Here is a 25,552-nt window from a genome sequence, read left to right as displayed (position 1 = left end):
AAGGTGTAGGGAAATAGGGCATACGTACATTGGTATTGGAAATACAGGCTAGTTCAACCATTTTGGAGGGCAATTTGTACATATCTACAAAAATTATCAGCCCGGTGTGGTGGCTCACCCTGTAATCACAACACTTTGGGAGGCCCAGGCAGGCAGTTCACCTGACGTCGGGAGTTTGAGAACAGCCTGACCAACATGGAAAAACCCAGTCTCGGCCGGGCGCGGTGGCTCAAGCCTGTAATCCCAGCACTTTGGGAGGCCGAGACGGGCGGATCACGAGGTCAGGAGATCGAGACCATCCTGGCGAACACGGTGAAATCCTGTCTCTACTAAAAAAATACAAAAAACTAGCCGGGCGAGGTGGCGGGCGCCTGTAGTCCCAGCTAGTCAGGAGGCTGAGGCAGGAGAATGGCGTAAACCTGGGAGGCGGAGCTTGCAGTGAGCTGAGATCCGGCCAACGCACTCCAGCCTGGGCGACAGAGCGAGACTCCGTCTCAAAAAAAAAAAAAAAAGAAAAATCCCGTCTCTACTAAAAATGCAAAATTAGCTGGGCGTGTTGGCTCACGCCTGTAATCCCAGCTACTCAGTAGGCTGAGGCAGGAGAATCGCTTGAACGAGGGAGGCAGAGGTTGTGGTGAGCCAAGATCTTGCCATTGCACTCCAGCCTGGGCAACAACAATGAAACTCTGTCTCAAAAAAAAAAAAATTATCAAACCAGGCATGGGGGTGAGCACCCCTTATCTCAGCTACAGGAGGCTGAGGTGGGAAGATCACTCGAGCCCAGGAGATGAGACCAGCCTGGGCAGCATAGAGAGATTTTATCCTTAAAAAACTAATAATAATTAATTAAAAATAAACTTTAGGGCCAGGCGCAGTGGCTCACGCCTGTAATCCTAGCACTTTGGGAGGCCGAGGAGGGTGGATCACCTGTGACCCCAGCTACTTGGGAGGCTGAGGCAGAGAACTGCTTGAACGAGGAAGGTGGAGGTTGACAGTGAGCCGAGATCATGCCACTGCACTCCAATCTGGGTGACAGAGCAAGACTCTGTCTCAAAAAAAAAAAAAAAATCTGCTTCTAGCCAGGCACAGTGGCTCACACCTGTAATCCCATCACTTTGAGAGGCTGAGATGGGAGAATCGCTTGAACCCGGGAGGTGGAGGTTGCAGTGAGCCAAGATCGTGCCACTGCACTCCAGCCTGGGTTACAGGACAAGACTCCCTCTAAAAAAAATTAATAATAAAATAAAATGCTGTACAGGCATGGTGGCTCAGACTTGTAATCCCAGCACTTTGGGAGGGCAATGCGGGCGGCTCCATTCTTTGTATAGGATTTCACTGAATGGATATAATAGACTGAACCAGTTATCTACTAATGGACATGTAAGTTGTTTCCAGGTTTCTTGCTATTGCAAATTCTGCCCCTTTGGGGTAGAAAATATACATATATACATATCCTGTACGTGACCACCTTTGTATAGACATCTATATGCCAGATACATTCCAAGAGTTGAACTGCTAAATCAAAACGTATTATATATCTTTACAATTTATTTTATTTTATTTATTTTAACTTTTTTTTTCTTTTTGAGACGGAGTCTCGCTCTGTCGCCCAGGCTAGAGTACAACGGCACCATGATCTCGGCTCACTGCAACCTCTGCCTCTTGGGTTCAAGTGATTCTCCTGCCTCAGCCTCCCAAGTAGCTGGGATTACAGGTGCCTGCCACCAAGCCCCGCTAATTTTTTGTATTTTTAGTAGAGATGGGGTTTCACCATATTGGCCAGGCTGGTCTTGAACTTCTGACTTCGTGATCCGCCTGCCTAGGCCTCTCAAAGTGCTAGGATTACAGGCATGAGCCACCGTTCCTGGCTCAGAAGCATTTTAATAGAAAGGTAATTTAAACTATTTTTAGAAACTAGAAAAAAAGAATCCTCCCTCTGTTCTACTTACCTCTTAGTATTTTGTGGTGTTTTCCTGAAGTCATTTTTTGCAGTGCATCTGTTATATGTTAAATGGTTGTAATCTCGATATATACTATTATGACCTGCTTTTGTGGTTATGTCATAGCATATACATTTGCAATATGGTTACAGGGCCAGGAAACATTAATTTGGAGGAATTACATACATATGATTCCTCAGACAGAGCATGAAGTCTAAAATTAGGAAGTTATGAAACTGAAAAACACATTTGTGGACTGGGGAGGCCCTTCCTTCCTTCTTTCCTTCTTCCCTCCCTCTGGAAAAATCGTCTCTGCGACTGGGAAGTTGGGGGCCTGACTATGGCTGGCACCTTGGTGTTCTGCACAAGTTTGTGGATGTGAGACCTAAGACTTCTGAGACTGCAACTAAAGCACCACTTGTTCCTTTTGCTAAAGTAGCTTGTGTTGAGTATAGTGAGGGAATTATAGTTTTAGCTGAATCAATACCTATTTGTGGTCAACCTAAGGTTGATAATAGGTTGAGAATCATTCAAATTCATTTTTTCATTGTCTACTCTTAGTAAATATAGTTGTCTTGAATACAACATGTTTTTCACAATGAATTTTTTTTGAAAATCAGATTGGCAGCTTTGCATAACAAACACCACTCCTGAGCTGCCCAGCATGGGGAGAAAGAAGAGACCACCTGAGCCTCACCCTTTGCTGGCCAGCTGTGTTGACTTACTACAGCTGAGTTCTCTGAGCTGAAGCTTCCTCACCTGCACAAGGGAGATGACAGCTGTGCCTGACTCCCAGGTTTATGATAGGATTAGAGGAGCATTAACAAGGGCAATGTTTGTAGTAAAGACAGGCAAACAGAAGGCTCTCAGTACATGGTAGTTAGCAACCCCATTAGACTCAGACACTGAAGGAAATTTGAGGAAATGCAGTAAAGCACACACCGTTTATTGACAAAAATGCAATGACATTGTACAGATTTGCAAATATTAGCTTCCTCATGAGCATAAAAGATTCCCAAGACCTATGGAACAAAAAAAAATTTTTTTTTTTTTCTTGAGACGGAGTCTTGCTCTGTTGCCCAGGCTGGAGTGCGATGACACCATCTCGGCTTACCACAACCTTTGCCTCCTGAGTTCAAGCGATTCTCCTGCCTCAGCCTCCCGAGTAGCTGGGACTACAGGTGCACACCACCACACACAGCTACTTTTTGTATTTTTAGCAGAGACGGGGTTTCACCATGTTGGCCATGCTGTTCTTGAACTCCTGACCTCATGATCCACCCGCCTCAGCCTCCCAAAGTGCTGGGATTACAGGCATGAGCCACCGCACCTGGCCAGAGCAAAATATTATTATCAGTATTTTTTTTTTTTTTTTTTTTTTTTTTTTTTTTTTGAGACGGAGTCTCGCTGTGTCGCCCAGGCTGGAGTGCAGTGGCCGGATCTCAGCTCACTGCAAGCTCCGCCTCCCGGGTTTCCGCCATTCTCCTGCCTCAGCCTCCCGAGTAGCTGGGACTACAGGCGCCCGCCACCTCGCCCGGCTAGTTTTTTGTATTTTTTAGTAGAGACGGGGTTTCACCATGTTAGCCAGGATGGTCTCGATCTCCTGACCTCGTGATCCGCCCGTCTCGGCCTCCCAAAGTGCTGGGATTACAGGCTTGAGCCACCGCGCCCGGCCTATTATCAGTATTTTTATTGAGCATCTACTATGGGCGAGGAACTGGTTAGAGACTCAGGCCAGTGTGGTGGCTCACACCTGTAATCCCAGCACTTTGGGAGGCCGAGGCGGGTGGATCACCTGAGGTCAGGAGTTCAAGACCAGCCTGAACAACATGGAGAAACCCTGTCTCTACTAAAAATACAAAATTAGACAGGGTGGTGGCGCATGCCTGTAATCCCAGCTACTCAGGAGGCTGAGGCAGGAGAATTGCTTGAATCCGGGAGGCGGAGGTTGTGGTGAGCTGAGATCGCGCCATTGCACTCCAGCCTGGGCAACAGAGCAAGACCGCGTCTCAAGGGAAAAAAAAAAAAGAGACAGACTCGGGTTAAACACTGAACCAGGCCCTCAAGGGTTGTCCACCTGAACCCAAAACATCCTCTCTGCAGCGGCTCACTAGCCCCCCTATTCTATCCTGTGACACCTAACAGTTTAAACTTTTCCCTCTTAGCCCTTAGGACGACACAAGGACCACGTCAGCGACCTGGGTATTTCCTGACACAGGAATCTACCCTTTACCTCCCCCACCTACAAAAGGACTGAAATTGTCCTCCTGCCCGAGGGAAGGCTGCCCATCCCTCTCCAGGCTCCGTGCACCCATTTCCGCCTCCTCCTCTTTGGGTGGCTATGAGTGGAGGGAGTGCGTGGGAACCCTAGAACTTGGTGCCCCCTAGGCTGGGAGCAGCGGCTCACGCCTGTAATCCCAGGACTTTGGGAAGCCGAGGTGGGTGGATCACTTGAGGTCATGAGTTCGAGACTACACTGGGCAACATGGCAAAACTCTGTCTCTACCAACAATACAAAAAAATTAGTCGGGCGTGTTGGCAGCCGCCCTAATCTCAGCTACTCAGGAGGCTGAGGCACGAGAATCACTTGAACCCGGGAGGCAGAGGTTTCAATGAGCTGAGATCGTGCCACTGAATTCCAGCCTGGGCGACACAGTGATACTCCCTCTCACCAGAAAAAAAGAAAAGCTTGGTGTCCGCCCCACCCCCAAAACTTCTCATCCACCAGCACATGCCTCCTTGTCTATCTTCCCGGTGTCTGGACACTGAGACCACAGGAGGACTGAACCAAGTTGGTCGGCCATGTCCTTTCTCAAGGCTGGGGGCCAGAGGCAGGGTGGGCAGGGACGGGTTAGAGGAAGGAGTAATTCTAGGTTTTTCAGGAGCTGGGTCTGCAACCACAACATCCAACCCCGCAGGGAAGCTGATCCAGGGGCGCCCACCACCCCATCCCCTGGAGCTGCAGTTGGAAGCTGGGACTGGGCCTGGAGCTCCGGAGCAGCCCCGCCAACCCACAGGATACGGTTTTGCGTAATGCAGGGTGGAAGGGGGAAACGACTACACAAGCCCCTGGTTCATTACATGGACACACGTTAGGCATCTACTGTGTCACCTGCTCTGTGCGGGGCGCTGTGGGGAACACAATCGGCCTTGGTGCCTGCCCACAGAATGCGACCTGGGGAAAGGAATTCGTCGCCTTCCCCAGCAGTGTTTATGAAAAGGCTCGGTCTTTCAACGAAAACAGCAAGTGAGCTGTAAGCGTCCTGCCAGCCGCGGGACATAAGGCCGATCAAAAACCTCTCCTGAGGAAAGGATCCCGCGTCGAGGTCCCTTGTACGATCCGAGTATACGTCACTCCCCAGCCACACTCAAGATGGCCGTCGGTCCGTTCCTGGGCTCTGCGCAGGCGCACTTCCGCCTCCACGCCCAACCTGGCTCCGCCCAGGTGTCCCGGGGCGGGACCAAGAGCGGAAGTGGGTGTGACGGGGACTGGAGCCCGGTGGGCCCGCGGAGGCAAGATAGTGGGGAGTGGGAACTGTGGGGTTCGGAGCGATGATTCCCCCACAGGAGGCATCCGCCCGGCGGCGGGAGATCGAGGACAAGCTGAAGCAGGTGGGCGTGGGCCTGGGGAGGAGGTGAGGGAAAGGGGCCAACAGCGGGGCCTGAGTGTCTACTCGGAGAGGAGGCAGGGGTGGGAGGGAGCGCACCCAGCGAGGAGATGGGGTTGGGGGCTAGGCCCTGGGGTCGGGACGCAGTGGTCTCCTTTAGCTTCTGGTTTCTGGTGATGTCCTCCCCTTGCCTGCCCCCAGGAGGAGGAGACGCTGTCCTTCATCCGAGACAGCCTGGAGAAGAGCGACCAGCTCACTAAGAACATGGTGAGTCTCCTCGCAGCTGGGGGAGGGGGCAGGCCTCCGGACCCTGGGGGAAAGCCTTGCGCCCTGGCGGTTCCGGTTCCTGCGGCCTGGGGTTCTGTCATGGGTAGCGACGCAGGCAATGTGTGGGTTTATCTAGCAACAGTGTGGCATCTCTCCTGCCTAGCCCCCTCCCCATATTCCGTCCCCTCACTGAGGAGGCTGCACTTCCCCCTGGCCTGGACTTGCTGCTTTCTAAGCTCGCCATTCTTCCTTCTCTCCTGCAAACACTCAGTGAGTCTGACCAGTTAGTTGGGCTAGGTACTGGGCATATGTCATCGTCAATGGATCCTCTGCCCAGGAGGTTGGCACTTTGAGATTCCTGAGAGCAGAGAAGACTCAACCTTCACTCCAGAGGACTTCAGGGAAAGAAAGAGCTCTGAAGTCAGGCAGATCTGGGATCTAGTCCTTGCCCTGCTGCTTAAGTGTGTGGCTCCTGATAGGTAACTCTGGTGTCAGCGAATTCATCTGCTAAAGCAGAGACTGTGCCAGCCTCCCAGTATGTCTGTGAAGATCATATGCGCTAATGCATGCCACTGCATCTTGCTCAGTGCCTGGTATACAATGGTACTCAATAAGTGAGGTTCCTTCTTTATTCCTAGGGGAGACTGGAAAAGCACAAAGTGAGTAAATACAAACTTGTATTTGTATTTAGTCACACAATAATAAAGTCCTAGTCCTTTTCTAAAAAATTTAATTTTAAAATTATTTTTTTGGCTGGGCGCGGTGGCTGACGCCTGTAATCCCAGCACTTTGGGAGGCCGAGACGGGTGGATCACAAGGTCAGGAGATCGAGACCATCCTGGCTAACACGGTGATACCCCGTCTCTACTAAAAATATTTTTAAAAAATTAGCCGGGCGTGGCAGCGGGCGCCTGTAGTCCCAGCTACTCGGGAGGCTGAGGCAGGAGAATGGCGTGAACCCAGGGGGCAGAGCTTGCAGTGAGCTGAGATCGGGCCACCGCGCTCCAGCCTGGGCCACAGAGCGAGACTCCGTCTCAAAAAAATAAATAAATAAATAAAAATAAAAATAAAATTATTTTTTTTAGAGACAGGGTCTGGCTCTGTTGTGCAGGCTAGAGTGCAGTGGCATGACCGTAGCTCACTGCAGTCTCTAACTCCTGGGCTCAGGCAGTCCTCCTGCCTCGGCCTCCTAGTAGCTGGGACTGTAGGCACACACCACCACACCTTGCTAATTATGTGTGTGTGTATGTGTCTGTGTGTGTAGACAGGGTCTCACTGTGTTGTCCAGGCTGGTCTTGAACTCCTAGTCTCAAGCAATCCTCCTGCCTCAGCCTCCCAAATTCTTAGGGTTAGAGGCATGAACCTTCACACCCAGCCTCTAGTCAATGAGTTTCATCCTTAAGAGGGTTTTGAAGATACAGAAATGCATTCGAGGCTTCTCTGTATGAAACTACTTCCAGTCCAGTTTAGGAATGCTTCAAAGAGAGCAGAAGTTGAGATTTGGCTTCAAAGGGTGGAAGGGAAGCCATCTTGGGCTGATTATTTTAGGAAGAATTAATTTGATGCTTGGTTTGCCTTCAAATAAAATTTCAACCAATTTGTCTTAAATCACCTACTATATGCTAGGCACATGATGGGTGCTGAGGACACAGTGGGGACAGATACACCCTCTTCCTTCCTTTGTGGAGTTTATTGTCTAGAAACCCAGAGAAAAGGCAGGAAATGCCCAAGGTGGGCGTGTAGGAGCAGTGCTGGGACCACCATGAGGCCTGAGATCAAGAGGCTTCCCTCCTGCAGGTGTCTATCTTATCATCCTTTGAGAGCCGCCTTATGAAGCTGGAGAACTCCATCATCCCCGTGCACAAGCAGACGGAGAATCTGCAGCGGCTGCAGGAGAATGTTGAGAAGACACTGTCCTGCCTGGACCATGTCATCAGCTACTACCATGTGGCCAGTGACACTGAGAAGATCATCAGAGAGGGGTGAGTTAGGCCCATAGGGTCAATTCCTAATCCCTCCTGGACCAGAGGGTTGGTCTGTAATCCCAGCAATTTGGGATGCTGATGCGGGAGGATCACTTGAGACTAGGAGTTCAAGACCAGCCTGGACAACACAGTGAGATGCCTTTTAAGCCCTAAGCCTTAGAAGGCGGCGGGGGGGATAGAATATATTTGAGCCTGGAGTCCCGTGTATTAATTCTCTTCTTTCCCTTCCAAATACTGTGTCCTTAGTCCTTCTTCACCCCCCTTGCCCCAGCCTGACCTGGCTCTTTTCCTTCCCAGCCCCACAGGTAGGCTGGAAGAGTACCTGGGAAGCATGGCCAAGATTCAGAAGGCAGTGGAGTATTTCCAGGACAACAGCCCAGACAGCCCAGAACTCAACAAAGTGGTAAGGGATCTGCAGAATAATGTGAGGAGCTTGGGGATATCAGTCTCTGCCCTGGTCTCATGAGGGACATGGGGCCAGCTTGAGGATGTACACAGTAGAATACACAGAAGGATATAGCACAGTACATCCTCTAGGCATTAGTATCTCTTCCTCAAGAATTACACATTTTTGATTATTAAAAATTACACATTTTTATTTTAATAAGAACATTTTATTAAAAATTTTTTATTAAAAAAAACTTTTAAATGTATTATAAAAATTAAATTATAAATTACATATAAAATATATACTTAACGTTTGATTTTTTCTTTTTTTTTTTTTTCTCCTGAGACAGAGTCTTGCTCTGTCACCCGGGCTGAAGTGCAGTGCTCAATTCACTGCAACCTCTGCTCCCGGGTCCATGCCATTCTCCTGCCTCAGCCTCCAGAGTAGCTGGGATTACAGGCGCCCGCCACCACACCCGGCTAATTTTTGTATTTTTAGTGGAGATGGGGTTTCGCCGTGTTGGCCAGGCTGGTCTCAAACTCCTGACTTCAGATGATCCCCTGCCTTGGCCTGGGATTACAGGCATGAGCCATTGCACCCAGCCACGCTTGATTTTTATAAATGCATTTGTTGTTTCTTTATTTTGGTTAAAAATACATAATATAAATTTTTTTTTTTTTTTTTTTTTTTTTTTTGAGATGGAGTTTTGCTCTTGTTGCCCAAGCTGGAGTGCAATGGTGCGATCTCCCAGGCGATTCTCCTGCCTCAGCCTCCTGAGTAGCTGGGATTACAGGTGTGCTCCACCACTCCTGGCTAATTTTTTTTTTTTTTTTTTGTAGTTTTAGTAGAAACGGGGTTTCACCGTGTTAGCCAGGCTGGTCACGAACTCCTGACCTCAGGTGATCCACCTGCCTTGGCTTCCAAAGTGCTGGAATTACAGGTGTGAGCCACCGCACCCGGCCAAAATATACTATTTTAACTCTAAGTTAACAGTGGCATTAAGTCCATTCACAATGTTGTGTAGCCATCACCATTATTATCTCCACAAATATGTTCATCTTCCTCAAGTGAAACTCCACTCCCATCAAACACTAACTTCCCATTCTCCCTTCCTCTGTCTTCTGGTAACCACCATTCCACTTTCTGTTTCTGTGAATCTACTCTAGGAACTTGAATCTATGATTTTTTTTGCATTATATATTTTTAATTTTTTTTTAAGAGACAGGATCTGGCTATGTCATCTAGGCCAGACTGCAGTGGCACAACCACAGCTACTGTAGCCTCGAACTCCTGGGCTCAGGCAATCCTCCCGCCTCAGCCTTCCGAGTAGCTGGACCCACAGGCATGTGCCACCATGCCCAGCTAAGTTTTAAATTTTTTGGTAGAGATGAGGTCTCCTGTGTTGCTCAGGCTGGTCTCAAACTACTGTCCTCAGGTGATCCTCCCACCTTGGCCTCTCAAAGTGTTGGGAGGGATTATGGGCATTAGCCGCTGTACCTGCCTTCGTTGTATCTTTGTGTTTAAGTTTTGGGGTCATTAGATCATCAGAGCAAGATAGTGGCTTGGCCTCTGGAAATCACAAATCTATTTTCTGTCTTTGTGGATTTGCCTATTCTAAATTTCTGATATAAATGGTATCTTATAATACATGGCCTTTTGTGCTGGCCTCTTTCACTTAGCATGATGCTTTCAAGATCAGTCCATGCTATAGCACGTATCATTACTTCATTTATTTTTCTTGCATATGCTATTCCTTTTTGTGGATAGACCACAGTTTCTTTTTTTTTTTCTTTTTTTTTTTGAGACGGAGTTATGCGCTTGTTGCCAAGGCTGGAGTGTAATAGCGCAATCTTGGCTCATTGCAACCTCTGCCTCCTGGGATCAAGCGATTCTCCTATCCCAGTCTCCTGAGTAGCTGGGATTGCAGGCACCTGCCACCACACCCAGCTAATTTTTTATATTTTTAGTAGAGACAGGGTTTCACCATTTGGCCAGGCTGGTCTTGAACTCCTGACCTCAGGTGATCCGCTTGCCTCGGCCTCCCAAAGTGCTGGGATTACAGGCGTGAGCCACCGTGCCCAGCCAGACCACATTTTCTTTAGCCATTTATCCTTTGATGGACACTTGGGTTGTTTCCAGTTTTTGTCTCTTGTGAATAATGCTGCTATAAACCCTTTTTATAAACCCTTTTATACACGTCATGGTGTGGACAGATTCATTCTCTTCTATGTTTGGGATACCTGTCTGTTATCAGATACGTGGTTTACAAATATTTTCTCTCATTCTATGGGTTATCCTCACTTTGTTGATGGTATCATTTGCAGCACAGAAGTTTTCAATTTGATACTGTTCAATTTATTTATTTATTCTTTTTTGCAAACCCCCCACTAACAGAAGACACATTTAACGGTGCAGTGAGAAAATAATCAGCCAGTATTTATTAAGCACCCACTTCTTGTAAAACCCTGGTTTTTACCTGTAAACACAGATTTTGAGAGAACATGAAGTAAAGGAGTCACGAAGGCCGCTTCCCAACATTTCTTCTTTGGGTTAAAGGATATTAGGGCAGGCCACGTGCGGTGGCTCATGCCTGTAATCCCAGCACTTTGGGAGTCTGAGGCAGGTGGATCACCTGAGGTCCTGGAGATCAAGACCATCCTGGCCAATATGGTGAAACCCCATCTCTACTAAAAATACAAAAATTAGCTGGGTGTGGTGGCACGTGCCTGTAATCCCAGCTACTTGGGAGGCTGAGGCAGGAGCATTGCTTGAACCCGGGAGTTGGAGGTTGCAGTGAGCCAAGATTGTATCACTGCACTCCAGCCTGGCGATAGAGCGAGACTCTGTCTCAAAAAAAAAAAAAAAAAAAAAAGGGTATCAGGGCAGAAAAGGGCAGAGGCCCTGAGTTAGGAAGACCAAGCTGGCACGGGCAGGGGAAGGCCAGGACTGGCAGAACACTGAAGCAGCAGGCACCCGCTTCCTTCTGTTGTCCCTGCAGAAACTGCTGTTTGAGCGCGGGAAGGACGCCCTGGAGTCTGAATTCCGCAGCCTGATGACACGGCACAGTAAGGTCGTCTCACCCGTGCTCATCTTGGATCTGATCAGTGGTGACGATGATCTGGAGGCCCAAGAGGACATGACCCTGGAGCACCTGCCCGAGAGCGTGCTCCAGGATGTCATTCGCATTTCCCGCTGGCTGGTGGAATACGGCCGCAACCAAGGTAAGAGCCACGTGGCACACTGGAGGCAGAGTGAGTTTTTTTTTTTTTTTGAGATGGAGTCTTGCTCTGTTGCCCAGGCTGGAGTGCAATGGTGCAATCTCGGCTTGCTGCAGCCTCTGCAACCCCGGGTTCCAGCGATTCTCCTGCCTCAGCCTCCTGAGTAGCTGGAATTACTGGCGCACGCCACCACACCTGGCTAAGTTTTGTATTGTTAGTAGAGATGGGGTTTTGCCATGTTGGCCAGGCTGGTCTTGAACTTCTGACCTCAGGCGATCCACCCACCTCAGCCTCCCAAAGTGCTGGAATTACAGACGTGAGCCACCGTGCCTGGTCGCCTTTATTCTTTAATCCACTTGTGGTTTTTTTGATAAAAGGATGTTTAACTGGAACCAATATAAGCAACCATTCTATGACTTATATATCAAGCTGTGAATCTAGGCAAATTCAAACTTTTCTTGTCTTGATTTTTATGTTCATTTGCCTTTTTTGATTAGTTGTAAAATTTTCAAATGGTACAGAAAGCTGTGGGTGAAAAGTAAAAGTCCATCTTCCACTTCCGCGATGCCTCCATTACATAACCCAAAGATGAGCACTGTTAATGTTTATTTATGCCAGGTGTGGTGGCTACGCCTGTAATCCTAACACTTTGGGAGGCTGAGGTGGGGGGATCGCTTCAGCTCAGGAGTTCAAGACCTGGCCAACATGGCAAAACCCTGTCTCTACAAAAAATATAAAAATTAGCTGGGTGTGGTGACACATGCCGGCAGTCCCAGCTACTTGGGAGGCTGAGGTGGGGGGAATGACTTGAGCCTGGGAGCTGGAGGTTGCAGTGAGCTGAGATCACACCACTGCACTCCAATCTGGGTGACAGAGTGAGACTCTTGTCTCAAAGAAAGAAGGCTGGGTGCAGTGGCTCACGCCTGTAATCCCAGCACTTTGGGAGGCCTAGGCGGGCGGATCACCTGAGGTCAGAAGTTCGAGACCAGCCTGACCAACACAGAGAAACCCTGTCTCTACTAAAAATACAAAATTAGCTGGGCTTGGTGGCCTGTAATCCCAGCTACTCGGGAGACTGAGGCAAGAGAATCTCTTGAACCCAGGAGGTTACGGTGAGCTGAAATCATGCCATTGCACTCCAGCCTGGACAACAAGAGCAAAACTCCGTCTCAAAAAGAAAGAAAGAAAGAAAATAAAAACTTCAACTCCAATAGATATCCAGTATTGCACTTTTTTTTTTTTTTTGAGACGGAATCTCACACTGTCACCCAGGCTAGAGTACAGTGGCGTGATCCTTACTCACCACAACCTCTGCCTCCTGGGTTCAAGCAATTCTGCCTCAGCCTCCTGAGTAGCTGGGATTACAGGTGCCCGCCACCATGCCCAGCTAATTTTTGTTTATTCTCAAGGGTGCAGGGATTAGGTGTAAGTGTCTGAAGATACTTGTAACCTTCTTGCCATCACTAGCTCCTCTCCAAATAGATCAGGCCAGTCGATGGACTCATCGACAGTTCCATGGCCATTTGTTCTTCATTAAGTTTTGTTTTTCTATCTGATAGGTCTATCACAGTACTCTAATTTTTTAAATTTGTACTTTATTAATGGCTAAAGATGTGTGTTTTTCATTCACTAACATTTGTTGTCTGTTTGCTTCCTATAGAGCTCATGTTCTTTGACCCCTTACCAAGTTGAATCTGGATATTAACTTTGTTTTTTTATTTAAAAAAAAAAAGTACCATTTAAAACTTATAACTAACGCTGGGCACGGTGGCTCATGCCTGTAATCCCAGCACTTTGGGAGGCCGAGGCCGGTGGATCATTTGAGGTCAGGAGTTCAAGACCAGCGTGGCCAACATGATGAACCCCCATCTCTACTAAAAATACAAAAAATTAGCTGGGTGTGGTGGCGGGCACCTGTAATAATCCCAGCTACTTGGGAGGCTGAGGCAGGAGAATCGCTTAAACCTGGGAGGCAGAGGTTGCAGTGAGCCAAGATCGTGCCATTGCATTCCAGCCTGGGCGACAAAAATGAAACTCTGTCTCAAAAAAAAAAATAAAAAAACTTACAGCTAGGGCTGGGCGTGGTGACTCATGCCTATAATCCCAGCACTTTGGGAGGCCGAGGCTGGTGAATCGTTTGAGATCAGGAGTTCAAGACCAGCCTTGCCAACATGGTGAAACCCCATCTCTACTAAAAATATAAAAATTAGCTGGGCGGAAGTGGCACGTGCCTGTAATCCCAGCCACTCAAGGCTGAGGCAAGAGAATTGGTTGAGCCTGGGAGGCAGAGGTTGCAGTGAGCTATCACACCACTGCACTCCAGCCTGGGCGACAGAGTAAGACCTTACCTAAAAAAAAAAAAAAAAATTACAACTAATTATCCGTTCTATCGGAGGGTGTTTTTCTCTTTTAAGACTGCCTGGCCGGGCGTGGTGACTCACGCCTGTCATCCCAGCACTCTGGGAGGCTGAAGTGGGCAGATTACCTGAGCCCAGGAGGTCGAGCCTGCAGTGAGCTGACATCGTGCCACTGCACTGCAGCCTGGACAACAGAGCAAGACCCTGTCTCAAAAAAAAAAAAAAATACTTTGCCTGATTTGGGACAAGATATGGGTGGCTTGTGACCCAGAGCAGACAGCAGATGCTAAGAAGGGTTGACAGGTAGACATGGTGGGTCTGCAAGGCAGAGGCAGGGCCTGGCAGCCACACCTCTATCGCTCTGTATCTCCTCAGATTTCATGAACGTCTACTACCAGATACGCTCCAGCCAGCTGGACCGCTCCATCAAGGGCCTGAAGGAGCATTTCCATAAGAGCAGTTCTTCCTCTGGGGTTCCCTACTCCCCTGCTATCCCCAACAAGAGGAAAGACACACCTACCAAGAAGCCAGTCAAGCGGCCAGGTGAGCCCCCATCCTGGCCCATCTCTGCAACAGCCAGCTGACTGGAACTGCACTGCTTTCATCCAGTCTAGCATTCGCAGCGTCAGACCCCTCTAGAGCTTGTCGTTAAGGTAACCCTGACTGTGGGTATACAGGACAGAAAGCAAGTGTCTGCCCAGCCAGTGAGGCCGCCCCAGAGCAAGACCCTTCCAGCCAGCAGAGCCTGGGGGTTACACAGCTTCTTTGGAGTGAGGGAGTAACACAGGTGCTCAGTGAATCCTGCCTGAGGCAGGCGGCAGAGGCTTCTAGGGCCGAGCCCCTGCCTAGGCCTCGTGCCTCACACTCACATCACCCTGTCAGGAGACCAGGCACACTGATGCATCCGGGACGCTGGGATAGCGAAGGGATAGGTGCTCCAGCCTTCACCTTCCAGAAAGGCAAGGTGACCTGAAGTGATGTGTACCTGAGAGCTGGATGGGGAGAATTTCACTTTCCTAGTCGATCCAAAAAGGAAAGAAACCCCAGAGCGTCTTCTCAGAAGAACTTAAACTGGCTTTGGGCTCCAGTGCGAGTCAGTGCCTTGTGGAAAGGGGCACCATGATGAGAGGCCTGGGCCGGTGGGTGTCGCTGTCCTGGGTGAACATCTCGTCATCTGTCTGTTCTTTCTCCCTGCATCATGTCCCTTGTAGTCTGTGCTCCAGGTAAACAGTGTCTCTGCCAGCTACAGCTTGGCAAGCCCGGCTGTCTCTGGCCACTGAGAGATGCTGCCCACAACTCGATGACATGCTGGGATGTTCTGGGGTGGGGCTGCTGGGATTGCTCTGGAAGAGAAAGCTGGAGAAGCCAGGGCTGCTCCCACCCAGGCTGGCCCCCTGTCCAACTGCTGCTGCAGGCACATGCCCTAGGTGTGGCCTGTGGGACCTGCTATGACAACAGGCTTTAGGTAGAGCTTACTTACACCCTTGGTTTCTCCAGTCCCTACCTGCCCATGCCCCTCAGAGAGCGAGGTGTCTGTTCCACAAGAGCACCCACTCCCCTCCAGGCCTTTGTTTAGGGTTTAGAGAAACAGGCAGAGTAGGGGCTACCCTCAGGGAGTAGAGCATTAGGGAGCTGGTGTCTGGGGCCTTCTCCCTCCAGTGTGGATGTCCTGCCCACGCAGCCAAAACTTGCTGCAAATGGGGACTGCCAGCCCAGCCTGTGGGCGCAGCTGCCTGCACAGCAGATGGAGCAGCTCTGTACCTTCTGTGTGGTGGGGAGTGGCTGTCTCTGTGAGGCTGCGAGGATACTTGGGCCCCAGCCAGTCTCTGCTCGCTTCCTCTTCTGCCTGGTTCCCTGACAGGCCCCCTGGAAGCCCCAGAGCCCTCTTTGCACTGCCCTAAGAGTGCCTGCTGGCCATGCAGCCACCTGGCCTTTCAGGCAGGAGTTATTTGATCTCAGGTGGCTCATAGTGGACTGCATCCGTCCTTGGCCCAGGGACACAAGAGGAAAACTCTCCAGCTGTGGGGTTTCCGAGTTGTTAGGAGCTGGTGGGCTCAGGACCGATGTCAGGCTCTAGGGAGTCAGGCTCCGTTGACATCGGTTCCCACTTCTGAGGAGAGGGGCGGGGAGGCCTCCCAGGTGGTGAAGCACTGACCTCAGCATCCCTGGAGGTAATTGGGCGCCTGATGGGTTTGGCGGCTGCCAGATCTGCATCCCCGACCCACATCCTGCCGGTGTGCACCTGCGTCCGCGGCTGCTCCGGCTGCTCCTGGTGGGTCGTGGGGCGGGAATCTGATTCACCCATTAGTGAGCCTTGCTCGCTGAAGGGGAGAGCACGAGCAAGGCAGATGTGAGCCAGGCCGTGGGACTTGGTTATTAGGAGCTAATTATGGGCCGAGTATGGTGGCTCACGCCTGTAATCCCAACACTTCGGGAGGCCGAGGCAGGCGGATCACCTGAGGTCAGGAGTTGAAGACTAGCCTGGCCAACATGGTGAAACCCCGTCTCCACTAAAAATAGAAAAAAAATTAGCTGGGTACGGTTGTGCACGCCTATAATCGCAACCACTCAGGAGGCTGAGGCAGGAGAATTGCTTGAAACCAGGAGGCGAAGGTTGCAGTGAGCCGAGATTGTGCCATTGCACTCCAGCCTGGGCGACCCAGCGAGACTCCGTCTCAAAAACAAAAACAAAAACAAAAAGAGCTAATTGTGATGTGGTGCAGTGCAGTGCAGTGCAGGTGTAAGCAATGAGCCTCCAGACATTGCCCCTTTCTCCCTCAGCTTTCTGGGGAGCTGCCAGGACACAGCAGCCTCACTGTGCTCAGATAGACAGTAGGAGGGTAGGGGGCATCCCGGGTGCCTTCCTGCCCCCATACATTTTGTTAACAAGGCAGCTGCACTTACCTACTTGAGATGCGAGTTTATTTCCCCACGTTTTCTGCCCCAAGATATCTCATTCCCATAAAAGAGGCTGACTCAGGTGGCTGTGGGCGCTACCATTTTGTTCTCATTGTTTTCACTTGTGATACTAACTGTTGTTTTTTCCCCCATGCCAAGAGCATGTGCCCTGTCCTTCCGCGCATACCCTCCAGGCTCTCTGTGTGGAGGCTTCTGTTAACCCCTTCCTGACTTTTGGATTTTTTCTTGTCCCTTTGGTTGTTTGGGGAACTCTAATGTGTGGGGCTAGGCTGTCTCTGGGTCTCTGAGCTGTCCGCCTTGGGCACAGTGCTCCCCGGAAGTTCAGTCAGGGTGGCTTCCTGCTGGCTGCTGTTTGGCGTACGTCCCAACACTGAACATGCTCGGAGAACTCTGCCTGGAGTTTGGGGCTGGGCTGGGGGCCTGCTGGCTTCAGGGCACCCCCAAGCTCTGCCACCCTGGTTGTGCCCTCTTGGTGTGCGAGCTTTGTCACTGGCTCCTCCAACCTGAGCCCTCGCCTGTTCTGACTGCAATGCCACTCCATATTTTTGACTTCTGGTGGATCTTGTTCCATCTTCATTACCCTCTGTCCTTTCAGAAATGAACTGAAATCCAGAACAAGGAGGGTCAGTAGTAGAATCAAGGCTCCATTTGGAGAAGGAAATGATTCTTTTCCTTTGCCCTTGTCCCCAGGGTCTCCGGTGGTCCCAGGGAAGGGCCTGCTCACTGTTGGGGGCTGGGTGCGGGGCCTGGGGGCAGGTGGAGGCCGCTGCTGTTTTCTCTCACTCATTTCCTAGGTCTTCTTATCTCCTCTCTGTGTGGCTCTGGTGACAGGGACGATCCGTAAGGCTCAGAACCTTCTGAAACAGTATTCCCAGCATGGTCTAGATGGGAAAAAGGGGGGCTCTAACCTCATTCCTCTGGAAGGTAATCACCCTGTGTTCCCCTCCTGTCCCTTCCTCCTCCACTGTGTGTCCACGCACTTGGCAGGGCAGAGCCTCCCCCAGGAGGGCCTCGGGAGAAACCCTGAGGGGAGCAGGGTGGGAACGGCAGGTCCCCAACGCCTCTTGGGCTTCAGCGGGCGCAGGGACAGTTTCGCGGCCCTCGGCCTGGTCCTCTCTGGCTGATGGCAGCTCTGCCCTCCCTGGGGCTCCCTCCTCCCTCCCCTGTCTCTGTCCTTGTCTCCTGTCTGAACTCAGAGAAAGCTCTTTGTCTGGGGCAGCCTTTCACGCTCAGACCCGCAGTGGCAGCCCCAGCGGGCCAAGGCCTCCCGGCCTTCCCCTCTTCAGAAAGGGGAGTGTGTGCAGCAGGGGACAGGCAAACTGGGGCTTTGTGCAAATACAGCGAGGTGGGGAACCCCCCTGGGGCCAAGCATCAACTCTTCAGCCCCTCCTTGGTCCTTCTCCGCTTTCCCTGGGCCTCCAGACTTGGGGAAATGAGCAGCTAAGGACGGTCCTGGGTGCTCACTGAAGTCAGGCTTGAAATGGCTGTTCCCAAGGTGGCTTGAGGTAGAGGAGGGGCTCAGAGCCCTCTCCGATGCCCCCTTGCCCATCCCCATCTGACATCCCCCTACTGGAGATGAAGGGCTTCTTCCCTATACCCCAAGGGGCGGCCTGCCTGGCCCCTGGTTAAACACTGCTTGTGTTTATGCGGCCAACATCTCGCCAGGTCACGAGCATGATTTCCGAGTTAAGCACCTGTCCGAGGCCTTGAACGACAAGCACGGGCCACTGGCCGGTGAGTACTGCAGCCCACCCCGAGGGCAGCTGCTGACACTGCCTTCGCAGTGGTCCCTGGATGGCCTGCTCCTGTCTGGCCCAGCCAGGCCCACTCTGCTCTGAGGATGGGCCGGGCCTATGTGCCTCTCTCTCCACTCTCTCTCTTTTGGGCCTAGGTCTCATTGCCTCTCTCCAGATGGGAGTGCGTGCCTGGCTCTCAGGCCTGGGCCAAGGGGAGAAGCCGCTGCTACTCAGAAAGCAGGCAGAGAGGGAAGGTGGCTCCCTTGAGGGCAGGGAGCCCTGACGTCCGCCTCCTGCAACAACTCAGAGCTCTGATCCCCTCGGAGCCCATCCCTTGGCACATAAGACCAGGCAGTTCTGCCACTGGTTTTGTCCACAGGCGCCCCCGCTGTGGCCTCCAGTAATAGGATCTGGCCTCCTCCTGGGGCAGCTGGCAACCCCTCCTCTCTGGGACTTACCAGCCTCTTCTCAGATTTTGACCCCATGCCAGCCAGCCTCAGAGGCTGCAGCCTACCACCCTCTTAGGCCTTCCAGAATCCCTGGCTGGGCTGGTCACTTCCTTTGCAGGCCCCACATTTGCCCACATGGATGACCCCAGTGCCAGCCTCCTTGAGGTGGCACAGCCACCTGCCCACCCTGGGCTGCCCTCTTTCAGGTACAACTCAGAATCCTCAGTCCTGGGGTCAAACTGCCTTATCCAGGATGTTGATTCAGGGATCTTCCCTCCTTATCCTTCCGTCCGTCACCCTCCTGCCTCTGGTGTCTGATCTCACTGTCTGCGCAGAGCTGAGAATGAAGCCAGAACAAAGGCTGGGTTCAGCTCCTGTTGTTCCCCTCGAACCTGGCGGGGCCTGCTGGTGCCCTTGCAGCTTTCTGCCAGAACAGTCAGCCTCTTCCCCATCCGTTGCCGGTCTGGGGTGCAGTCCGGGAGCTGGGGGACCCACACCTCCCCCAGCCAGAAGTATGGCTGACCCCAGACCAGCAACTCAAGAGTTGTGTCGTCCCCCAGGGAGAGATGACATGCTAGACGTGGAGACCGATGCCTACATTCACTGTGTCAGTGCCTTCGTCAAGCTGGCGCAGAGCGAGTACCAGCTGCTGGCAGACATCATCCCCGAGCACCACCAGAAGAAGACCTTCGACTCCCTGATACAGGTCCCGTGCCGCCCCGGGGCTCTGCAGCCAGCCCCAGCGAGAGCTGTCACCACAGACTCTTGCAGCCCTCCACTCCAGCCACCACCACCGCCTTGTGCCCTGCGGACTGGTCGTGGGTGGGCGCTCACCACCTCCCCATTGCCTCGCTTCCTGCACACTGGCCCCTATACCCTACAAGGCTCCCCCACCAGCCCGGAGCCAGCTCCCACCACCCCACCCTTCCCTGAACTGTCTCCCTGCCCCCTCAGGATGCCCTGGATGGGCTGATGCTTGAAGGGGAGAACATCGTGTCCGCTGCCCGGAAGGCCATCGTGCGACACGACTTCTCCACGGTGCTCACCGTCTTCCCCATCCTGCGGCACCTCAAGCAGACCAAGCCTGAGTTTGACCAGGTGCTCCAGGTATGTGGACGAGGGGCCCTTGAAAACACAGGCAGGAGGCATCCTGCTGCCTGGTGTGGCTGCCCCCATCCCTCCCTAGGAGAACCGCATTCTCCGTCCCACACCTCTGCTCTGAGGGTGCCTGGAGACGGCTTAAGAAGGGCCCTGGGCGAATGAGATGCTCACTGAGTGATTGGAGGAGAGCGTGGGACTCCCTTGTGCTTCCTCAGGGCACGGCCGCCAGCACCAAGAACAAGCTGCCTGGCCTCATCACCTCCATGGAGACCATCGGTGCCAAAGCGCTGGAAGACTTCGCGGACAACATCAAGGTCCCTGCCGTCCTCCCCTTTCTCCCTCCCTCCCGTCCCAGCACCCACAGTGACCTGGCCCTGGGGGACTCTCAGAGAGCAGGCCTCCAAGAGGGCGGGTTGTCCCAGGGGAAGCCAGCTGCGCCGCGGGCCTGTCAGCACCCATGTGCCTTCCTTTCCTTCCTGGGGCCTCCAAGCCCTCTGAGGTGGGAGGGGCCTCTCCACCTTGGTCCAGCCTGGCTCAGCCTTTGTGCCTGAGAGGTGTCCTAGCACCCGTCTGCTAGGAGGCGGCACCATGAGCAGGTGCACGGGGGCATGGGGTGGGCCGGGGGCTGCTTCAGTTAACCAGAGGCTGTTTTTCCACAGAATGATCCGGACAAGGAGTACAACATGCCAAAGGACGGCACCGTGCACGAGCTCACCAGCAATGTGGGTGCTGCCTGAGGACACCGGGAAGGGGGGAGGAAGGAGGACCCAGGCCCAGCGCCAGGCAGAGTACTGGTAGAAGGGACCCAGTCTGGCCCAGAGCTGCTCGCACCTTTGTGAGCGGTCCTGGGTGGCAGGAGGGACAGTGATGTGCTTAGTGTCTCTAGCAGACAGGGCCCTTCCTGGTAGACTAGAGTGAAAATGAAGTTTCCAGCCGTGCTCTTCACTGGGTGGATCCCAGCCCTGGGCTGGCTCTGGGCACTCAGAGGGGTCCCTGCGGGAGGCCGTCGGCCGGGCCTGCCACTTGCCCTTCTGCACTGTCTTCTTCCCACCCAGGCCATCCTCTTCCTGCAGCAGCTTTTGGACTTCCAGGAGACGGCAGGTGCCATGCTGGCCTCCCAAGGTACTGGTACTTCCCAGCTGGGCCCCCTGCCCCACTCCCCTGCTTGCCTGGAGACATGGGGTTAGAGGGCAGGGAGCAGTGAGGAGGCGTCTCCAGTCTGTGGAGGGGTTGAGATGTGCCCTGCAGAGGGTCCCTGGGGCTGAGCATCAGGAGAGCGAGGTTTGCCTGCACCTTTCAAGACCAGACACTGGACCTCCGGCCCCTCCCTCAGCCCCTTTGACCGTCCTCGCCCTGGAAGCAGTGTCCTCACTCTGGGAGCGGTGCTGGCTGGTTGGAAGGTGTCCTTTCTGCGCCTGCCCCCCTCCCGAATCCTTCTCTGTGTCTACCTGCTCTCCTCATTAGGCTCGCTCAGCTGGCCTTCAGAGGGTAGCAAGTGTCTCAGGGCTAGCTGGATGTCTTCCTGCTGGCCCTGCCCTGGGACTGGAGCTCGGGGTCGGCCTGTGAGCAAGAGCACCTTTCTGGGTCATTCCAAGCACTGAGGTCCCCGGGCCCTCTCTTTCCGTCCCATTTTGGGGGCAGGGAGCCCATGGGCAGTCTCCAGCCTGCAGTTTCCCAGCTCTCTACTTACAGAGCGTTCCCTGGTCCTCAGAGGGTCCTGCCTGCTGTGTCTTGCTGTCTGTGTTCTGGCTGTCGTGGGGAGAGGTCTGCTTGACTCGGGTTGACGTGCCATTTCTAACCTGTTTTTTGCACTTTGCATCTTTCTCCCTCCTTTGTCTCTCCTCCCGTCCCCTCTGTGTGCACTGCCTTTCACTCCGTAGTTCTTGGGGACACATACAATATTCCTTTAGACCCCCGAGGTAAGCAGTGCGGTTCTGCAGCCCATTCCTGTCCCTCTGAAGCTTGGTGGGTGAGGTTCCCTGGGGACTGACTCTCAGGACCTACTGGGGAGCCCGAGTCAGAGGGGACATAAGTTTTCTCAGGGTGCTCTCAACTCTCTCTGCTCCCTTCAGGGCCACTCTGTCTCTGAGCTTATCTGCAGCACCTGCCGGGGCCAGAGCCCTGAATACACCCTGCAGGCTCACCCGGCCTCCCTGCCTTGCTGTCCCCACTCGGCCTTCCACACTGCAGGCCGCAGCTTCCTCTATTCAGGAGGGTCTGGTAGAGGGGGATGTTTGAATGTAGGGGAGAAGGTGCAGAGACTGTGAGGAGCCCTTTCTAAGACTCTGCTGTTGGCAAAAGGAAAAAGGGGGCCTTGTAGAAACCACCCAGGGTGGGTGGGGGCAGGAGGGGACAGGGCGCTGGCATCTCACTCTTGTCCTGCCAGCTTCTCTGCTGGCATGGACCAGCTCCGTAGCCATGCCACCCCATCATAGAGGGCAGCTCTGGGTTCCAGAAAATCCAGGGCCGGTGCTTCCTGTGGCAGGGGCCGCCCTGTGGCTTAGCAGGTAGCTGGCTCTGCCTGAGGAAGCCCGGGGACCTCCGTGTCCCCTCAGACTGCTGCATGGCATGGGGGAAGGGCCGTTGAGGGTCTTGGCTGCTGCCACTGCAAGAACAGGACTTCTCCTCTCACAGAGACCAGCTCTTCGGCCACCAGCTACAGCTCCGAGTTCAGCAAGCGGCTGCTAAGCACCTATATCTGTGAGTGTTCTCCCGGGGCAGACCAGCAGCCCTGCCGCCTGCATGCCCTGCCTTTCCCTTCCTTCTGTCTGTGCTCTCTGGCTATTCCCAGGGCCCTCTCCTAAGTGCCATCTGACCTTTGGAACCACAACCTGACCTCTAGTTCAGAGGCTGAGGGGAGCTGGGCTAAGGCCTCCTGAGGCGACGAGGAGCGATGGATAGGAGTGCGTTAGCAGGTCCCGGGATGGGGTCGTTTGGGTCAGACTGCCATGATGGGTGTGGCCCCATTTTTCCCTGTGCAGGTAAAGTACTGGGCAACCTACAGTTGAACTTGCTGAGCAAGTCCAAGGTGTATGAGGACCCAGCTCTGAGCGCCATCTTCCTTCACAACAACTACAATTACATCCTCAAGTCCCTGGAGAAGTAAGTGGCCTGAGGGAGCGAGTCTGCGCCCCTCGGCTGTGCAGCCGTGCCAGCCCCTGCCCCCTGGGCTCCTTCTCTTGTGGACGAGATGGGAGGGGTGCTTCAGTCTCCTCCATCCCAGGACCCGGAAGGTGGGAGTGCTGCTCCTGTAGAGCTTGTAGAGTTTGGGGGGCAATGGGAGGCCCTCCCAGCGTTGCTGCAGTCTTTGGGCATGAGGAGCCAGTCCTGCCCCTCTCCTCTGTCCCCTACCCCCACCCAGGTCTGAACTGATCCAGCTGGTGGCAGTGACACAGAAGACTGCCGAGCGCTCCTACCGGGAGCACATTGAGCAGCAGATCCAGACCTACCAGCGCAGGTGAGAGGCTGGGCCCGCCCTGCTCCTGCATGGGCCCCCAGCCGTCTTAGCCCTCACCCTGCCCCGTGCCACCACGCACTCTTCCTTCTCAGCACCTCAGGACACAGGGTCGGTCATGGGGAACTCCTGTCCTCTGGACCCTAATCCTCCACTTGGTTTCTAATCAAACTCACGGGCTGGAGAGAGAAGCCCCCCTCCTCCTCCACTACCTGCTCCTAGGGGCCCACTATGGCCACTTTAGAGGGGAGTCTGCCAAGTGTCAAGGCGAAGAATGATTGAAGAGCTGGCTGTCAGAGATGTGGGTAATGTTTACCCCAGGAAGAGAGCAAGGTCACGAGAGCACTTGAACTTGGCTGAGCCTTGGTCTGTGGGGATCCCTCTGCTTCTCTGGTCCTCTTTCTTCCTGGCCTTGTTTCTTCCCTTTGAATGTGTCTCCCTCTTCTCATTCTTCTGCCCTTCACTCCTTTCTTTCTCATGTTTCTCCATCTTAATTTGCCATGATATTGATGTAAAGTATAATTGATAGTATTTGTTCAGTTTATCGAACACTCAAGTGTTTCCTTATGTTTTCTCAGAAAGTGACCAGTTTAAAGATTTTCTATTCCCAGGAAGAGTATCTGTTGTTTTGCTTAGTTGTGACCCATATCCCTTCCTACCACCACCCACCAAGTAGATCCAGAGATTTAGCAAACGAAACAAGCCAGGCCACTGAGGCAGGCCGCCCCTGCCCTCACAGTTCTCTTTCTGTCTGGCAGTTGGTTAAAGGTGACCGATTACATCGCAGAGAAGAATCTACCTGTGTTCCAGCCGGGAGTCAAGGTGGGCTCAAGGCCTGGGCTGGGAAGGGGTGTCTAGCAGACGGGATACTTTTTGTCGTGTCTCGGTGAAAAAGTGGACAAGCATCCCTCTGGGATCAGAGAGCAAAGGATGCATGTGTCCATGAGGACACAGGAGAGAGGCCCAGGCCAAGGGTGTTTGGGGAAGAGTGGGGGCAGGCCACTGGGCTCTAAAGTGAGCTTTCTCTGCCATCTCTCCTGGCTTCCCAGCTCCGGGACAAGGAGCGGCAGATTATCAAGGAACGTTTTAAGGTGAGTCGGGGTCCTCTCCCCTCCACTGCTTGCTGCTACTATTGAGGCAAAATGTTTGTCTCTGGGTCACTTCCTTGTTCACCATTTTGGTGGCCAGGGCTTCAATGATGGCCTCGAAGAACTGTGCAAAATCCAGAAGGCCTGGGCTATTCCAGACACAGAGCAGAGGGACAGGATTCGCCAGGCCCAGAAGACCATTGTCAAGGAGACCTACGGGGCCTTTCTACAGAAGTGAGCCTTCCATTTCCCTCTCCTAGCCTGTGCTGCCCACAGCCCCAGTGGGCCTCTACAAGCTCCTCTTCCTCAAGGGAAAAAGGAGAAGGGTGGTGGGTTTAGGCAGCAGATCCAGTGCCCTGGGCTTTGGGGCAGGGCCAGACAGGGAATCATTCAGGGCCACCCCTTCCAAGAGACTGTCAGGTGTGCCTTGGGCTGAGGGTGGAGCTGGGGAGGGTGGCCCTCCGCCCCCTGACCACAGTGCCCCTCAGGTTCGGCAGCGTACCCTTCACCAAGAACCCCGAGAAGTACATGAAGTACGGCGTGGAGCAGGTGGGCGACATGATCGATCGCCTTTTCGACACCTCTGCCTGAGCCTCCTGCTAGCCCTGCCTGCTTCCGCCAGACTGGCATGTCACTGGACAGATAAACCAGTGTCAACTTGCCTCTGGGCTGGGTGGGCTCGAAGTCCTTAGGGACAGAGACCCGTCTCCACCACCCCATCCAGGAGCCGTGTCCCTGAGCCCTCTAGTCCTGGTTTCCACTTTTTCCCCATAGCCCATGTTCCCAGCTGAACCAGCACTCTTCAGGAATCCTGGGGTCCCTTCACACCCTGGCTTTTATGACCCCGATGGCTTCTGAAACAGGAAAGGAGAGAAGGAAGACAGAGGCCTGTGCCCACTGCTGTCCCATGTGTACCAAGAGCAGCAGGGCAGAATGGCCCTACCTCCAGCCTAGGTCAGAGCGGGGGACAGAGAACTCCCCTACAGCCCAGAGATGTGGCAGGGCCCAGAGAAGCAGCTAGAGCACCTGGAGGAAAGGCAGT

General features: G+C 53.0%; 1 protein-coding gene across 4 annotated transcripts; it reads left to right on the top strand.

The window, feature by feature from the left end:
- The first annotated feature begins 5,391 nt into the window (after positions 1-5,391).
- On the top strand, positions 5,392-25,173 carry EXOC7 (exocyst complex component 7). 4 transcript variants are annotated; one of them, XM_033182259.1, is made up of 20 exons: positions 5,392-5,552; positions 5,750-5,815; positions 7,613-7,797; positions 8,098-8,203; positions 11,187-11,409; positions 14,139-14,306; positions 17,514-17,606; positions 18,348-18,416; positions 19,428-19,573; positions 19,822-19,974; positions 20,184-20,282; positions 20,628-20,690; positions 21,024-21,090; positions 22,603-22,668; positions 22,950-23,070; positions 23,330-23,425; positions 24,181-24,244; positions 24,472-24,513; positions 24,611-24,744; positions 24,999-25,173. In XM_033182259.1, exons 1-20 carry the CDS (start codon positions 5,493-5,495, stop codon positions 25,099-25,101), a joined length of 2,124 nt encoding a protein of 707 aa, XP_033038150.1. In that variant the 5' UTR covers positions 5,392-5,492; the 3' UTR covers positions 25,102-25,173. The 4 variants fall into 4 exon arrangements, with proteins under 4 accessions (XP_033038150.1, XP_033038152.1, XP_033038151.1 ...); XM_033182261.1 differs by lacking the exon at positions 17,514-17,606; XM_033182260.1 differs by lacking the exon at positions 18,348-18,416.
- Positions 25,174-25,552: the final 379 nt, after the last annotated feature.

Source organism: Trachypithecus francoisi, unplaced genomic scaffold (assembly GCF_009764315.1).
Source record: "Trachypithecus francoisi isolate TF-2019V2 unplaced genomic scaffold, Tfra_2.0 Lachesis_group20, whole genome shotgun sequence".
Lineage (NCBI taxonomy): Eukaryota > Metazoa > Chordata > Mammalia > Primates > Cercopithecidae > Trachypithecus > Trachypithecus francoisi.
This window is presented reverse-complemented; position numbering and strand designations above follow the sequence as displayed.

Coding starts and splice junctions, on each gene's coding strand:
- EXOC7 (XM_033182259.1), top strand. CDS start 5,493: ATGATTCCCCCACAGGAGGCATCCGCCCGGCGGCGGGAGATCGAGGAC. Junction 5,816..7,612: donor ACCAGCTCACTAAGAACATG/GTGAGTCTCCTC, acceptor TCCCTCCTGCAG/GTGTCTATCTTATCATCCTT. Junction 19,975..20,183: donor AGTTTGACCAGGTGCTCCAG/GTATGTGGACGA, acceptor GTGCTTCCTCAG/GGCACGGCCGCCAGCACCAA.